General features: G+C 41.5%; 1 protein-coding gene across 2 annotated transcripts; it reads left to right on the forward strand.

Annotated features, from left to right (window-relative positions):
• Positions 1–8,026: 8,026 nt before the first annotated feature.
• LOC147892878 (remorin-like) lies at positions 8,027–9,963 on the forward strand. Of its 2 annotated transcripts, XR_015542368.1 has the most exons (7): positions 8,027–8,154; positions 8,443–8,581; positions 8,670–8,771; positions 8,869–8,956; positions 9,045–9,126; positions 9,396–9,832; positions 9,876–9,963. XR_015542368.1 is itself a non-coding variant. In XM_087387683.1 (6 exons), the coding sequence occupies exons 2-6, from the start codon at positions 8,494–8,496 to the stop codon at positions 9,591–9,593; spliced, it is 558 nt and encodes a 185-aa protein (XP_087243809.1). In that variant the 5' UTR covers positions 8,027–8,154; positions 8,443–8,493; the 3' UTR covers positions 9,594–9,852. The 2 variants fall into 2 exon arrangements, 1 of the variants encoding a protein (XP_087243809.1); XM_087387683.1 differs by lacking the exon at positions 9,876–9,963 and having other exon boundaries at positions 9,396–9,852.
• Positions 9,964–17,541: the final 7,578 nt, after the last annotated feature.

The raw sequence follows: 17,541 nt of genomic DNA on the forward strand, positions 1-17,541 counted from the left end.
GTTTAGGGTTTAGGGTTTAGTCGTGCTAGTAGGGATTGTAAAAATGTACGCATTATACCTTCCACGTGGCGCATACCAAATCAGTTGGAGACCAAATCTTGTGTGGATGTATGTCTAGGGTAGCCTAAGAGCTGTGTGAAGTTTCGTCCCCAACAGGGTTTAGGATTTAGGGTTCAGGGTTTAGGGTTTAGGGTTTAGTCGTGCTAGTAGGGATTGTAAAAATGTACGCATTTGTCCTTCCACATGGCGCATACCGAATCAGTTGGAGACCAAATCTTGCGTGGATGTACGTCCAGGGTAGCCTAAGAGCCGTGTGAAGTTTCATCCCCAACAGATAAGTCCACGTGCATATTTCATTAGTATGTGTGCCATTTTTCATACGTAGTCGTGCTAGTAGGGATTGTAAAAATGTACGCATTTGTCCTTCCACGTGGCGCATACCAAATCAATTGGGCACCAAAATCCGGTAGGGAATGACATCCCGGTAGCAGTCGGCAATCATGCAAAATGTCCAGCAAAAGGAAAAGGTAAGACTGCTCTCAAGTCAGATGGAGTTGTAAAATAGTTGTTTGATGTTCTTTATGTGCCAGATATCAAGAGGAACTTGTTGTCCATTTCTGCGATCACGGATTGGGACCTCAAAGTTCAATTCGATAACAATGGTGCACATATTTTGGATCTTCAAGGGAAGGTCGTTGGTAAAGGTACACGGCGCAACAACATCTACGAACTCTCAGATTTCAGTGCTCGAGCCGATGTGAGCAACACTAAGCTGTGGCATGAGAGGTTTGGTCATCTAAACCTTAGTTCTTTAAAGGAGATGCATAAAAGTAGAATGATTGCAGACCTACCAGAAATTACAGATCTGCCGATGTATGTGAAGCTTGCATGATGGGCAAGCAGCATCGGCAACCCTTTCCTAAATAGGCTAGGAGGGCAAAGTCTCCTCTAGAGCTCGTTCACACGGACCTCTGCGGAAAGATGGAGACGGTAGCTTTGGGTGGTTCCTACTACTTCATGACGCTAATCGACAACTACAGTAGAAGGATATGGATATACTTCCTGAAGACTAAAGATGAGGCTTTTAGTAAGTTCAAAGAATGGCATGTAATGGTCAAGAAAGAAACAGGAAGGAAGGTGAAGAAGTTGAGATTAGACAGAGGTGGTGAGTTCACATCAAGTGAATTCGAAAGTTACTGCAAAAGTCACGGGATCAAGAGGCAGAAACCCCCGCCACATACATCATAGCAAAAGTCACGGGATAAAGAGGCAGAAACCCCCGCCACATACATCATAGCAAAATGGAGTAGCAGAGCGCAAGATGCGCATCATCTGCAAAATGGGCAAGAGTATGATGTAACACGGTAGTTTACATTCTGAATCGTAGCTACACGAAGTCTGTGAACGGGATGACTCCACTGCAGGCCTTTTCTGGTAAGAAACCTCCAGCTGCACATTTCAGAGTTTTTGGATGTGACTGTTTTGTGCATGTCCCTGATGCTAATAGGACCAAATGGGAACCGAAGAGCCGGAAGTGTATTTTCTTGTATTTTCTTCGGCTACAATGAAGAGGCGAAGGGTTACCATCTCTATAATCCTGTTACCAAGAAGGTAATAGTAAGTCACGATGTGGTCTTCTCAGAACAGCCGCATCAATTGGAGGAGGATGCTTCCTTCCCAGACAACCAGGACTAGGATATCCATCCAGTACAACCACCAACAGTAGACTGAACTCCTCCAACGGTGCTTGGGAGGATTCAAGATAAAGAAGAGGAAGAAGAGCCTGCAGAACCACAATGGCAATGGCCATTCCCAAAGTGGGTAAAGTAGCTTTTGGATGGCAGAGAACCTCTAGCCATTGAGGAGGAACCATCCGAACACCACCGGTCCAAAAGATTAGAGGAGCAAAGAAGGGCGCAGGAACACTTGGTCAACTACGCTTTGATGACAGAGGTGATCCGTGTTGAAGAACCCAAGTGTCTTGAAGAGGCACAGGGTGATGATAGGTGGATGGAGGCTATGCAGTCGGAGTATGGCTCCATAATGAAGAACAACACTTGGGACCTTGTGGATCGACCACCAAAACGCAAGGTAATCAGCACCAAGTGGGTGTACAAGACCAAGTACAAGTCCGATGGCACGTTGGATAAGTACAAGGCTCGGCTCATGGCAAAAGGATTCGCACAGGTACATGGTTTTGATTATCAAGATACTTTTGCTCCCGCAGCTCGACTAACCACAATTCGTAGTGTTTTTGCTTTAGCAGCACAGGAAAGTTGGCCCGTGTTTCAGATGGATGTAAAATCTGCCTTTCTGAATGAAGATCTCAAGGAGGAGGTATATGTGGAACAACCACCAAGTTTTGTGATCCTTAGTTCAGAAGGTAAAGTCTGTAAACTAAAGAAGGCATTTTACGGGTTGAAACAGGCCCCACGAGCATGGTACCAGCAGATTGATGCCTACCGAGAGGGGGCTAGCACCTCCACTCCCTCAGTACAGACGGGCTCACTGTGGACTGATGCATTTCTGTTTGGGGATTGAAGTTTAGCAAGAGCCAAAACAGATCTTCATCTCACAGCTGAAGTATGCTGGAGAGATACTGAAGGCATTTGGCATGGCTAAGTGCAAGACAGGTGGCACCCCTATGGAGGTTGACATGAAGCTCTCAAACGGGGACTCATCACCACTGGTGGACAAAGCGAAGTACAAAAGGCTTGTGGGCAGTTTGATTTACTTGTGCAACACGCGGACGGACATCAGTTTTGCGACTGGTGTACTAAGCAGGTTTTCCAATAAGCCCCAAGAGAACCATAGGAGGGCAGGGATGCGGGTGCTGAAATACATCAAAGGCACACTTAATTATGGCATCACCTATACCAAGGGCAACATCTTGACCAGATTTTGTGACTCGGATTGGGCAGGAGGTGTGGACAGCAAGAGATCAATGACAGGTTACTGTTTCTCACTTGGATCTAGAGCTGTGTCATGGGTCAGCAAGAAGCAACCTACAGTTGCTCTTTCTTCTATCGAGGCTGGTACAAATCAGCATGTTTTGCTTCTTGTGAGGCAGTGTGGTTGAGGAGGATTTTAGGGGACATGGGTGCAGTGCAGAACAAGCCTACACAGTTATCATGTGACAATCAGAGTTGCATGGCAATTGCAAAGAACCCTGTGTTCCACGCTCGCATAAAATACATTGAGATTCAATATCACAAGGTACATGAGCTCATCATGGATGGAGAGGTCGACTTGGTGTACTGTCCGACTACAAAGAATGCTGCTGACATCTTCACAAAGGCTCTTGGAAGAGACTTGCTAGAGAGGTATCTTCATCGACTTGGCATTGGGGTGAAAAAGTAGTTCACTTATGGGTGGACATTGAGGGGGGGTGTTAGATATCAATGCTCCACTCTCGTGTAACTACGCGGGAACCAGCTAACTCTACTTCTAAGCCCCCCATATGAGGAGAAGGCATTTGAGTAGCTAGGTTATCCGGTAGGTCCTAGTTTGGACACCAGATGGGGGCCATGTGTGGCCTAATGGCTGGATGGCTTCAAATAGAGTTGGCACACTGCGAACTAGGCTACATGCAAGTGCGGGAAGGCATCCCATGACTGACCGCACTAAGGGTAAACAGAGCATTTCCTGAGGCAGTCCACTCTTGGGTTGCGGGGCCCGTTTGGAGCCCAGATGATCCCAAATGGCTCTAGGCCATGGTTCTAACGTGTGGTTCGTGGCCTATTTCGAGACCAACCTCCAGTCGGCCATTTTGGGCCGATTGGGTCGATCTAACAATTGGGTCTAACTGACTACGACTGGTGGCTATATAAGAGCAATCCCATGAAGGCCATCATCATCACTGGCTACAGCAACCCTGATTCCTTAGCATCCAGCCTCCATCCTCTACTGTTTCCAACATGCCATCGAAGCTTCTCACACAGGAGCGCACGGTTGGGAGGCAACGCCATCTATTGTATTAGTTTTACAGTAATCAAAATTTTTATTCTCCATATTAACTTCTTTTCTCTCTTGCATACGAGATTCTGTTATCTGTTGAGCACAAACGTTGTATTGTTTTCTTACAATTATTGCTTCTTGGGAAAAAGGATGACTAAGTAAGATGCCAGAATGCACACAAAAAAGGCATTTAGTAAGATTTAGTGAGATGCCTACTTCCAGGGACCTTCTTCAAACAATATAAGTGATTATTTTCATTTATGTAAACATAAAAGTCATCCAAACATATAGGAAGGCATTTGGTGAGATAATCCTTGAAGGTATCAACCATAAACTGTTCGAACATAGATGGTGCATTTTGTAGCCAAACGGCATGACCTTGCAAGCATAGGCACCCCATTCTATGATAAAGGTTGTTTCCTATTGATCTTCCTTGATGATTGATATATGGTTGTACCCATTGTAGCCATCCATGGAATTTAAATGAGCAAAGATCATATCTAGCTGCTTGGTTCAAGCTGATATCTATGAACATGATTGCAAATGGGTCCAGTATAGTTTGGGCATACATTTTTTATAGTTCACACACATTCAGTGGTTTGTTGTTCTTCTTTGGGACCATGACTATGGGCAACAACTAATCACTTCAGTTTATGGCTTAAATGAAACCAACTTTGATTAAGAGACCCAACTTGGCTTTTACTCCTTGGCGTAATTTGGATTCATACAATAATGTTGTTGGCTTACTGTCATTGCATCACTTATCAAGGGAATTCAATGTTGATTGATCTCAAGGGGCATGCCTCAAAGATCTATACAGTCCCATGCAAATACGTTCATATATTTTAAGAATAAACCTTTTCTTTGTTGAAGTAGTAGGGGATGGGTCATTGCTTGGCTTCTCTTGAATGCATGAGGTGCCTCCTAGCCCCCATATTGAGGTCTTGTACTTGCTTAGGGATAAGATTTTTGATCTCTTGCCATTGTGTGGTTGCTCTAGGTTCTGCCATCTCCCATTCGCCTTCTTGGTCTTCCATGAAATGCTCATGATAAAGGTTCTTTTGCTTGACGTTTACTTTGCTCAATGGGCTCACTTGAGCTCACAGACGAAACTTGGAATAAGTTGATTTCTCCCACCATTAGGATGTGAAAATTTTGCAAATCTTTGAAAGTAGAGCATGAATCCTAGTAGCAGGCACACCTTATACATGGTTAGCATGCCACACCTTATACATGGTTAGCATGGCAATGTTCTCTGTATGCTCACTCACCACATTCCAATGTCCCTCAAGTAATTGCCAAATGTTGATGTCAACTTTTACTCTTACTCTTTCCAACCTTCATGCTCATGCATGTGCAACCTCACATGCCAAACCACTGAGACAATGTGTATTTGCATGCATGGGGAAAGGAAAGGCCCGGTTGACTGATTTCCTCATTTATGCTATAGGGAAATGAATGAACACGCACAACAATCATCATGCAAATGCACCAATCACAACCTACTTATGGAACCTCATGATGATTTCTAGAAAAATGAAAGGAAAGAATGCCACAACATTGTGAGTTATCATTCCATTAAGTAGGTAATGAACAACCCATATGAAGATTTATAGACAAACTTGTGTCTGTGTGATAGCAGGATCTATGTATAGCATCCAGTGCTTGTGCAAAAAGATCAAGGCAAGCATCCAAAGCTGTGTATTCGTATCCCTATGTGCTACAACTTTCAAAATTGATACTTTCTTAATTCTTGCCATGGGGCCTTCGAAGTGCCTCTTCATCATTTCATCTACTTGCGGGTTCCAGGCGCTCAGCATCTTGTCTAATACCGTGTAAGTTGTTGTCAACCATTAGTAGAAAGAGGTCATATTTGTTATTTCCATTACAGTAACCACAAATTTTGTGGCCTTTTCACATTCTTTTCCATTGTTGGTGATACATGTGCACATTCGTGTATCTAGGTAAAAGAGGGTGGTCAAGGCCTATAGACACCAAAACAAAAGATTTTGATTGGGAACGATATCCACTGTACAAGAGTTTTGGCATTATTTCCTAGTAACCCATTTTTGTTCTTTGTGGAACACCAGGTGGCAGGCATTGTTCAAATTGATCAATAACGTTATCATGAGAGCAAGATAGATCATATGGATGCTTCTACCACAAGAGTTTCAATTTCCTTTGCATCATGAAGCCCCTTGTAGTGTCTTAACCATCACCATATCCATCCAAGAAGTAACTTTAATAAATTCCATTTGCTCTCCATGCATTAAACAAGAGGAGACCTCTAGAGAAGAACTTGCAAAAGGCAAAAATTTAGGCATCATCTTGGTGCATGGGTAGGGAGAGTAACAAGACAAGCTTCTTCTCTTACGGGATATGCATGCATGCATGAAACCTACATTTGTTTGAAAGATGTTCAAGATTCATTCTTTTTTTATTCCTATTGCTATTAGGATACTTGTGCATTTGAAGATTAAAAGAATTTGTGAGGCTGTAAAAGGAGTCAGCAATTTACCAAAGGAGACATATGATAGCACGTGCACATGCATGAGCATTTGTTGGTTTTACCATCACAACAAGTTCCACAATTATTGTCTTAGTGCAAACTCATGAATAGCATGTGCTCTTTGCATGTCTACTTATTTCGTTTACGTTATCAAAAGTGAACCATATAAAGGTAGCCTTAGTAAATCATTCATTCTAAATTCTCACTGCATGAAATAAATAACTATTGTTATAATGATTGTTCAATGATTGTTTGAACACCGTACTAATTACCATTACTAAGACATGAAAGAAAGCTATAGATTTGACTCCTTAAGTATGATGGGAGAATTTATTTTTTATGTCGAAATTGACATCAAATCTAACAAAAGGATTAGTGAATCCTAGGGATTTGTCATTTGCAATCATTTTGTAACCTTACAACATGTCACATAAATACATGTTTATGCATAAGACTACATAGTTTTCTTAATAAATTTGTACAAAATTCATGTGCTTGCACATATTAAAGACTTAATTGGAAAATTTTGAAAGGTCAATCAAACAAACTTGATGGAGCCATCACCAATTTAGGATCATTAGCACATAGAGAAAAACAATGTCTCAATTCTGATAAGTAGGTAAAGGCCATATAATTAGGTGGGTCAAAAGTAGCATGTGAAGAGAAAACTCACTCCTCAATTAGGTTAGTCATACAAAAAGTTCATGAGGCAAAAATTGTGTGGGGGAAGTACAAAAAAGGCAAGAGGTGCATGCCTCAAAGCTATGAGATTAACTTGACAATGATAGGTTTGGACAATCACAATTTGTAGATCCTCATCTAGATTGGGATGCAAGCAAGGGTCAAGCTTGGTGGAAAAAAATTTCCCATTCTATATTAGAAGCACATGGACTTACACATTTACATCTATCCATCCGCAATGGGTATTGAATTCCAAAGGAAGGCAAATTAGTATTAGGTGACAAGAATAAAGTTGAGTAAGTCATCATCCACTTGTTGATGCTAAAAAGAGGTCCTTCCACAAGTTCGCCTGAAGAAAGGCCATTCGTGGGAATGGGGTGGGAATTCTCTCTAACGATGTGGGGGGATAATTAGCCATTAAGATTTTTTCTTCTTTTCCATAAATGTGTTTGTCATATCAACTTCCAAGCTTGGTATTTAGAGGGCCCCACAAGAGAGGGCAAACCAAATCTCTATTAATATTGTGGGTGATGCATAGACCACCTAATCAAATCATGCTCTGAGTGTTAAGAGAGATTGATAGATAAAGTTTGGCAAGGCCAAGATGTGAAGTCGGGATCACATTAAAGATTGTGTGCTAGTATGAGCAAAAGCATGGCTAACTAGAGATATGCAAAGATGTGATTGTCGCTAAGGCGTGACGATGAAAGCTATGGGACGAGAGATGAGGTTTAGGTGAAACCAATGGTAGGGGAAGCCGTGACGGCAAAGGAGGTACTGGCCACATGGGGGTTGGCTGACACCACCCCCAACCGCGGTTTACTTATAAATGTCAAATTGGTAAGTGTACACCTAAGCGTATTGCAATCTTGGGCTCTGGCGACGCATTCGATCACCTGAGCTCTCGCCCGCCATAGCTCAGCTCTCTCGTATCCTTTGCTCAATATCCATTCGACCCAATTCTCTCCGCCTCGTATTTTGCCTCCCTTGTTCTTGCGCCTTCCTCGGTACGTCGTTGTATGCCTGCTTTTTCCTTCTTTCGGTCTGTTAAGATTCTGTTAAGAGTTAACAGATTCTTCCGTTTTCCACCCTTATGTTCCTCTACGTTGTGCCTGCGATCGCTTTTTTTTCCTGTATCTCGCTCACGGACCGTTCTTCTGCGAGAGGGGATGCTTCTTGTCAGTTACTAAAAGGGAAGTGGTTGACGCTTAACGAGAGGACTTGGGTTATGGAGCAAAATTGTTGCTCCTGCGTAGAATGATCGAGTGATTACAAATTCTTGTTATGAATTTCAGAAGAGTATCCAGCCCAAGAAAGCTTCAAAGTGGCAGGCAGACGTAGATTTCATGGCAACAGAGCAGGTTCCTCCTCCGGTCCCCAGCCCGACTTCACCTTCCACTCCCCCAACGCCTGATAAGCCTACCACGAAGCCTGGTACTTGCAAATACCTTTCGCCAAGATTTCAATCTCTCATGCGCTTTAACTCATGCCTCTTTCTAATCCGATATTGACGGGTTTGCAGAAGCAGACCAGCTTCACACAGATCAGGCAGAAGCCACCCCGGCAAATGCCAGTTCCGTGGCTATGAAGAACCCTACAGAAGACTCAGGGCTCAGGGACAGAGGTACTCCCTGACGTTGGACGTAAAGTACCTTCGTGCATCTATATAAGAGATGGGGAAGGGGAATGAGTCATGACGGTGGTAATTGGAATGGCTGCAGATGAAGCGCTTGCCAAGTTGAATTACGACAAGACTCATTCTCAAATCAGAGCCTGGGAGGAGAACAAGAAAGCGAAATCGTCCAACAAGTAAGATAAACCTCTGTGCTTGCTCGTTCTTGACGCAAGGACTTTTCTGAACCCACGCACCTTGTATGATCTTGCGACTACGTGACAGGTACGACAAGGTGGTTGCCCGGATAAATGCATGGGAGAACACGCAGAAAGCCGCAGCTGAAGCCAAGCTAAGGAAGGAAGAGGTGATGAGTGAGCACATGGCACTGATAGCTTAGCTGCCTCTACGTTGTATTCGTTTTCTTCTGTGAGATGTTCCTTATGAAAGTAGCCTCTACGCACGTAACAGTTTAACATGTAGAACTGATAGGCTCTGTGCGGACTGAAGTTACGTAACTGGTGGCCTCATTCTAACTTAGATGAAACGCAAGGCTACTGATAGCCTTGATTCAAATAAGTAATCGTTTCTTGGTGAATGTTGAATGCAAGATTATGGTGCTTTCATTGAGTGCAGGAAGCGCTGGAAAAGAAGAGAGCAGCCTATGTGGAGAAAATGAACAACGAGATAGCAGCCGTACACAGAGAGGCTGAGGAGAAGCGAGCCATAGCTGAAGCCCAAAGAGGGGAGCAGTTTGTAAAGGCAGAGAAGGCAGCTGCCAAGCACAAAGCATCAGGTCACCCACCCAAGAAATTCCTGTGCTTCAGAGCTTAGATCTAGCCTTCTCATACGCCAAAATCGTTGTGAAGATTTAATGCTTCCGAGGGTCCTTTGGGTTTCAAGAGGTCTTTTACAATTCATGAGGAGAAGAGCATAGTTGGGCACACTATAGCATTAGCACTTGAGACATACTATATTTCAGACGTGCTTCTCAAAATAACCATGCTTGTCTTCGTAAAGGCCACCATGGGGGTGGATAAATTTCGAGGGGATAAGGGCTCCATAGGGGTGAGGTGGATTAATTTGGATGGGATAGGAGTGCTCCATAGGGGTGAGGTGGATTAATTTGGATGGGATAGGAGTGTTTGAATAGGTCCCCCAATCGAAAATAGAGGGGTTCTTAATTTAAGAGCTTGTATCATGCAAGTATGTGTGTGATGATTCAAACTTGACCATGAGTGTCTTTGAATGGTGTCTTTAATTTCATGTATTTTCCCTTTCATTGTGCATAATCATGAAGAATAAACTAAATTGAGAATGGTAATCTTGCAAGCTAGTAATGATTTGGAATCTTTGAAAGATTAGACTCTCAAAATTTTGACAAAATCTGCTTTTTCTAAATCTCAAAAATCACAATTTGGTTGGTGAGATTTTCCATAAAAGCACAAAAAATGATTTCTTGCAAACTAGCAAATTTATGAGTGAATGCCTGGTGAATTTCATCAAAGGTCCCCAAATAAGAAATTTTAGTAGTTTTAAAAAGCACAAAGTTACATACTTCACAAAAGTAATTATGAGAATTCAGAAGCTTCCTAGAAGCTCTCATCTAAAGAACCTACATGATCAAATGCACTTGATGACAAGATCAAAATTCAAATTTGCACTTTGTGATACACCTTTCTTGTTTAAATTTGCTTATGTTCTTTGCTAGATCCAATTGCATAGTCTATCCTAGGTTCCCTTTGATAGATGACCAAATTCATTTACCACCACCGTGTAAAGCCTCTTAGAAAGGTCCTCTCCTTCCTTTTTTCCTTTGGTGGCTTGCTACCATCATCTTTGGATTATCGCCACCCTTGGTGGTTTTTCATGGTGATAAATTATGTAACCAACCACGTGTTATATGAGATGTAGCTCTCCTCTTTCAATTCCTTAGGCACCCATTTAAAGTTTGCTCCAATGCATCAAAGATGATGGAAAGGTACTTGTCCAGCTCTTTATATCTCTTCTTGTGATGCTTCGCTAGCTTCTTCATTTTGTCACCTTGTATTTCTCAATGCTTCTCTAATTTCTTGATGGCTACTTGCTCTATAATAGTTGGAAAGGAGCAAGAGCCACTCCTACAAATCATCCCATTTTTTACTTTTTTTTGGACATTAAATTACTTAAAAAATTTCCCACATTTTGGATTCATGTCAAAAATATTGGAAAAAGTGTTGAGATACAAACGTTGGAATTAGCATCGAGATAAGGGTGAAAAAACGTTGGAAATAGCATCAAAATAAGTATGGAAATAAGTGTGGAAGTTAACATTGCTATTCGTAGATGTGCCTGCAATTTTGACACTTTTATGGACATCTTTATGGACAATGTCACACTTAGATTGTTGATGCTTCTCTCAACGCTTTAGTCTATTGAGAAAAATTTTAAAGGGTGAATTACGGCATACCCAAGATCTAATCCACCCTGTTTTTAGTATATGTGTATGACATCAAAAACTGTATGTATGAGAGCAAGGAGAGAGAGGCTATAGACTTAGTCCAAAGTCACACTATGTCAAAAAGTGTACATATGTGAGTGAGGAGGGAGAGTATTAAGAGGGGTCTACCATGTTAGCTACATGTACTCATCCCCAAAAAATGGCTCCCACTTGAGAAGAGCCTCCATACCTACGTACCATTGGAGCCATCTCTCTCTTGTGAATCCTCATCCTCTCCTTCACTTTCCTCCGCGCTTTCATCATCTCCAATTACTCCCATCTCATTCCAAGCATCCCTCAACATTTTATCACATTCTCGTTCTTGCACAACATAGAAATTCTCTTAAGAAAGATGCATATCTCAAGCTAGTACAAAGAATTTTCATGGAAATTTTATAAAAAGAAGCATAGCATAGATGTGATGATTCACTTACATCAATAAAGCAATAGGCTTTTCTCCATAATTCTATACTCTCTCAAACAATGCACTTGTCCATTTTTTGGGGGGTTCACTAAGAAATATGTAACATAGCATGTGTATCAATAGAAGGGGTTTAATACATTTTTGGAGTTACATAAAATATACATACATAAGGGGTTTTTTAATTTAAAAAGTGGGACACTTTAATCATCTCAAAATTTACAAAGGGGTGTATATAGGTTATAAAATTATATAAGTAGGGGGTTTTTCAAATACCCCTTGATCACATGTGCTATATGGGATTTTACATAGTGGCCTCCCCAGGGTCCATTGTCGTATGCATATCTGTACTTCTCCGAGAAATCGCACTGAAAGTACAACACACAATGTGAGTCGAATGCATGCAATTCCAAAGAGTTATTATGTTTGTACAAGAATAAAGTTTTAGAGGACTTACAAAGTATGTCTAATTCGAAGTGGGATTGTCCCACTTTCTCCACTCTTGTTGTGGTAGCCTCAAGCTTTTGCTTGTGCATGTCTAGCGTCTTCTTAAACTCACAATTGGATTTCTTCCATTCCTCCTTGTGAACCCATAGTGGGCATGATTGATTCTCTTTAACACCCCTCCAAATCAAGTCTTTCCAACTCTTCACAACTTGGTACATCTTGGATAACATGCATGAGCTATTGAATTTGTACCTTGGCTAACATCCATGAACTATTGAATTTGTACTCTCATATCCCAGCAAAAACTCAATATGCAATTGATCAAGCATGTAATTTTTTTGGGAGTATGGTTGGTGTCATCAATCCATTATTACATGTTTAAAATTCGTATGCATACGATTTATTACAGCCTTGGGCCCTTATTATCCTTTACTAGTTGTTTTTTATCATTTATTATATATGGAAAGCTCCACATTTTGGCTACTACTCCCACCATTTTGGTTGCTTTCCTTCTCCACATGAAACTCTTGCATGATCGTTTCCTTGTTCTCAAGATCTAGCTCTCAAAGAAGTTTCCTAACCTTCTTCGTACTACTACTTGAGGTAGTAGAAGCCCTTTTCCCACCCACCAAACCACTAAAAGGGAGAAGAGTTAGTGAGCATACTATCCAATGCCCATCAATACATACAATACTCAAACCATTGACTAGGTAGACTCTTCACCAGCATATCTACAAGGTTATCATCCGTATGAACCTTGACAAGCTCTATGCACTTGTTCTCAAGTACCTCCCTGATGAAATGGTACCTGACCTCAATGTGTTTGGTCTTTGCATGAAAAACCGGATTTCGAGCTAGTTGAATAGCACTCATGGAATCACTATGCAATGTCAGTACACTTGTATGAATCCCTAAATCTCCCACTAGCCAATCAAGCCATATAACCTCCTTGCAACCCTATGTGGCTACAACATACTCAGCCTCTATGGTAGACAAAGCAACACATTCTGTGCACGAGACATCCACGACACTGCACCACCTACAAAGGTGAACACATAGCCAGAAGTGGATCTCCTACTATCCACATGCCCTGCATAGTCTGAATCTGCGTACCCAAGTACACCCATCTCTCCTCAGTAAGAGGGCTTCTTGACACTCCATGCCTCTTCAAGAATACCACCATCCAAACTCTTACTAGGTGATCTCTTGGTCACATGCACTACAGTCTTCATTGCCTCGGCCCAAAAACTACCAGAAAGACTTGCATTGGAAAGGATACATTGCAACCTTTCCTGAATAGTGCGGTTCATCTGTTTTGCAAGTGGATTTTGCTTTGGAGTATGGGGGGACGTGAGCTCCCTCGTGATCCCATGTGTATCACAGATATGTTGAAAGTCATGAGAGAGATACTCTCCACCATTTTCATTCCATAGGCATTTAAGCATTCTACCTTACTAATTTTCAACCAAAGCCAACCAATTCTGAAATACCTGGAACATGTCGCTCTTCTGAGCTATAGCATAAGCCCATACTTTCCTAGTCGCATCATCAATGAATGTCACATAGTATTCAGCCCTGTGTGTAGGCATGGGACCACATATGTTTGAATGCACCAAATCAAGACTTTCAAGCTCTTTCTTTCCCCTTATTTTATGGGCTGATTTAGTCTACTTCCCATAGAGACAATGCTCACAAAATTCAAAGTCAAAAAAACTCAAATGCAGTACATAACCCAAACCACATAAGAGTTTCATTCCATTTTGGCTCATTTGCCCCAATCGGCAATGCCACAAAGAAGTACTTGGCTACTCGGTTATTGCAACAACATGATCAGACATTCTTGATACATGTAAGGGATAAAATGTCCCACACTTGGCACCTCTTGCCAAAACCATAGTGCCCTTCTGAATTTTCCAACTCTGAAAGACAAAGGTGGTCTGAAAACCAACATCAACTAGCTGACCCACTAAAATGAGACTTTTGGTCAGCTTAGGCACATGTCTCACATTTTTCAAAACAAATGCAGACCCATTTGCAAAAGAAAGCGTTATGTCACCTGCTCTCACTATGTCACATGCATAGTTATTTCCAAGATGCACACAACCTGTCTTTCCAATGTCATAAGGGGAGAACCATTTCCTATGGGCATAACATGGAATGAAGCACCAGAATCCAAAATCCGCCAATCCTCGAAATATGCATCATCTGAAGTGGTAATCAACTCTACAGGTAGACTAGACCTAAAGAGAATGTCATTATCACTATTATCAGTGACTGCATTGATCTCCTCGATCTTCACTTTTCCTTTGTCCTCACTCGGACTCACTTCCTTCTTATTTGCACCCCAATCTGCATTATTTTTCTTATCCTTTTGCTCTCTTTTCAGCTTGTATCAATCCTTTTTCATGTGGCCCTTCTTGCTTCCTTCTTGCCACCACAATAGTAACACTCAATGTTCTGTGCCCTGGATTTGCTACGAGACTTCCCTCTTTCTTGGGACTTCCCCTTGAACTATGACCTGCCCCTTTGCACATTTAAGGCTGCATCTTGCTTATAGCCATCCATGGACTTCCGTCTAATCTCCTCGACCAACAAGCTACCCACAACATCATCATAATTTAGTACTCCACCAAGTGCAGAGTTACTGACAGTTGTACAAAAGGTATCCCATGAGGATGGCAATGAACACAAGAGGAATATTGCCTTAGTATTTCACATCAAAATTCAGCATATTGAATTCATTCAAGTGAGAAGCAATGGAGACCCCTTCCTCCATTTGTAGCTCAAACAACCTCTTCATGAGGTAAACTTTTTTAGAGGTAGTTAAATCCTTCTCATAAGTCGCATCTAATTTCTTCCACAAATCTTTTGTAGTCTTCTCATTTACTACTGTGAAATAAATTGACTCTACAAGATGAAGTCCAATTGTAGACTTTGCTAATGCATCCAACTCATCCCAATCATCCTCAAACATAGCTGCAGGCTTAGCTGCAATCCCTTCCAAGGGTTTAATCTGCTTCTTTTGAATAAGCACATCCCTTATCTATTCTTTCCATAGAGAAAAGTTTATTCCGCCAAAATTTTTAATGTTGAAAAACTACTTTTCAGACATAGAAGAGGATGCCATGATGTAAATAAAGCAAAATCCCAAATGCTGATGCCTGTAAGAAACAATCACGCCAAATACTAGGTGCACCCAAATATGTCTGCCACCACAATGGAGCCCGTAATGTCATCAAAAACTCAAATCTCAAAGCATCAAAATGCATCGGACTCATGTGCATATACTATGCATCCATATGAGCAAATCTGGCCCAAAAGAAAATGTCAACCTATAATGACAAAACAATGGCAAACCCAGTGCCAATAAGAGCCAAATGCCTCAAGCATAAACACTACATTGTAGTTGATGCACTAATAGTGCTATGCTCTCTTGGATGAGACATTATTGATGCTTATGCCCATGGGTCAAAGCTGCTCCTCAACATAAAATAGCATCTATAAGGTAAATGTCCATCAATAAAGCATCCCACAAGGCAATCTGGGCCTATCAGTGCATCCAACAAGGATCGCAATGCATCCAAATGTCCTGTAAAGCATCCATTACAACCGAATGCAAACCACAAATCAACGGACACGACTCAGACTATAACCAGAGTGATCTGCATAAGGTATATCCAAGAAATCATTGACCCATGGCAATGATCGCTAGTGAAAATAGAACCGAGGATGTCTCAAAACATGGGCGTCACTGCATAATAGGACTCAGCAAGAAAATCTACAAATATCTCTCTTCTGCTAGAACTCTGAAATCCCAACTGGCGGATGTGAAACCGGGAGTCAACCCTTGCAATTTATCAGAAAATAAACCTTAGGTAACTTAGACCTTAGCAAAAATGCCATGTGGCAAAAATCTAGAATCTTAGAGAAAATCTGAAGTAGAAGATGAATTCGTAGACACAGAGTATCACAGATCTGCAAAGGCTCCACGGAATCGCCCAAAAACTTGGAGATAATGGTTTTAGCCCGTCCCCAATCCACTAACTAGAATAGACAAAATCCAAAATGGAAGCTTGTGTGAGCAGGTCCGAACCACAGGCATTCGAACATAGGGAGAGCTCAGAGAGACGAAACTTCTCTAAATCTCCACAGAATTGCACAAGAGCTAACAGATAAGGGTTTTCAGGCCTTCGAAATGCAATGGAACAGACGGTTTCAAAAACCATGGTCCCAATCACCAGGTCCAACACACGGGTTGAAAAACGTTTTTGCAAATAGGTCTTTTTGTAAACACCATCGGAGTGAGAATGATGAGCAAGACAGAAGTTTTAGAATCTCATGAGTCCACCGAAACTAACAGATCTACAAATGGTTGCTTCAAACTTGAATTCCAACACACCAAACAAGAAATTAGTCACTGGCTCTCAAATCCACGTTTTTGGCTCTGAAAACCCCCAAAAGCTTGGAGAACCACTCTAGAGACTTTCAAAACTACCAACAAGCTTCCACAAGGTTCAAATACCACCTGGGTAGCTTAAACAAGCACCCATAGGCTTTTGCAAAGCTGCAAATGCCACCCACATAGTTGTATGGATGCAGAATGACCTCTCGGGCTCAGCTAGACCACCCACAACTGTCAGATAGACCACCTGGGCTCTAATACTAGTTGAGGGTGCTCGCAACGGAAGTAGAATAGAAGAGCATGAGAGAGAGGGAGAGCCAACAGAGAACTACACAAGTTTTGGTGGGTGCAAAACACCCTAATCTTCTATGTCACACACACACACACACACACACACACACACATATATATGTCTTTGAGTGTTGTATATAATCGAGGTTAAGGCACGGTGGCCTTTAACCCCCACAATATCAACGCTTGTAATTAAAATCAACCAACATGTCCACTTGCATTCGAAATTGGAATTCCATGCTTCATGGGACTCAAAGGAATGTATATCTATGGCATCCTATATATTTTGCTTTTATTTTTATTTGTATCGATGTACATTTTAATAGACGTCACCTTTTTCTTTTTTAACCCCACCTAGGTACGAAACTGGGGTGCATCATTAGCATGTTTGGGTATATTGACCCAAATGGATGGCACTGTTTTTTTATCCATACCCTGCCTAGGCAATAAACTGGGATGCATCGATGGCAAGTTGGGCTACATTGATCCAAATACAAAATAACATGTCAAGGAGTTAGAATATATTTCAAAAAATCATCATATCAATCTTGGTTCCATTCAAACCAATAAAGCTTCACAACTTTAATAGATGATGTCACTTTTAAATCCATACCCCACCTAGACACTAAATTGGGGTGCATCAAGGGTAAGTTGGGCTACATTGATCCAAATAGAAAAAAAAATAGTAAGTATTTAGAAGATATTAAAAAATAATCTTGATTCACTACCAATGTTAGTCCCA

Source organism: Dipteris shenzhenensis, chromosome 16, assembly GCF_047967505.1.
Source record: "Dipteris shenzhenensis isolate YYH24624 ecotype China chromosome 16, Dip_SZ_1.0, whole genome shotgun sequence".
In the NCBI taxonomy this organism is placed as follows: domain Eukaryota; kingdom Viridiplantae; phylum Streptophyta; class Polypodiopsida; order Gleicheniales; family Dipteridaceae; genus Dipteris; species Dipteris shenzhenensis.

Bases quoted from the DNA above. Each gene is read 5' to 3' on its own strand.
- LOC147892878 (XM_087387683.1), top strand. From the start codon at position 8,494: ATGGCAACAGAGCAGGTTCCTCCTCCGGTCCCCAGCCCGACTTCACCT. The intron at 8,772-8,868 runs GTACTCCCTGAC...GAATGGCTGCAG, and splicing joins CTCAGGGCTCAGGGACAGAG to ATGAAGCGCTTGCCAAGTTG. The intron at 8,957-9,044 runs GTAAGATAAACC...ACTACGTGACAG, and splicing joins AAAGCGAAATCGTCCAACAA to GTACGACAAGGTGGTTGCCC.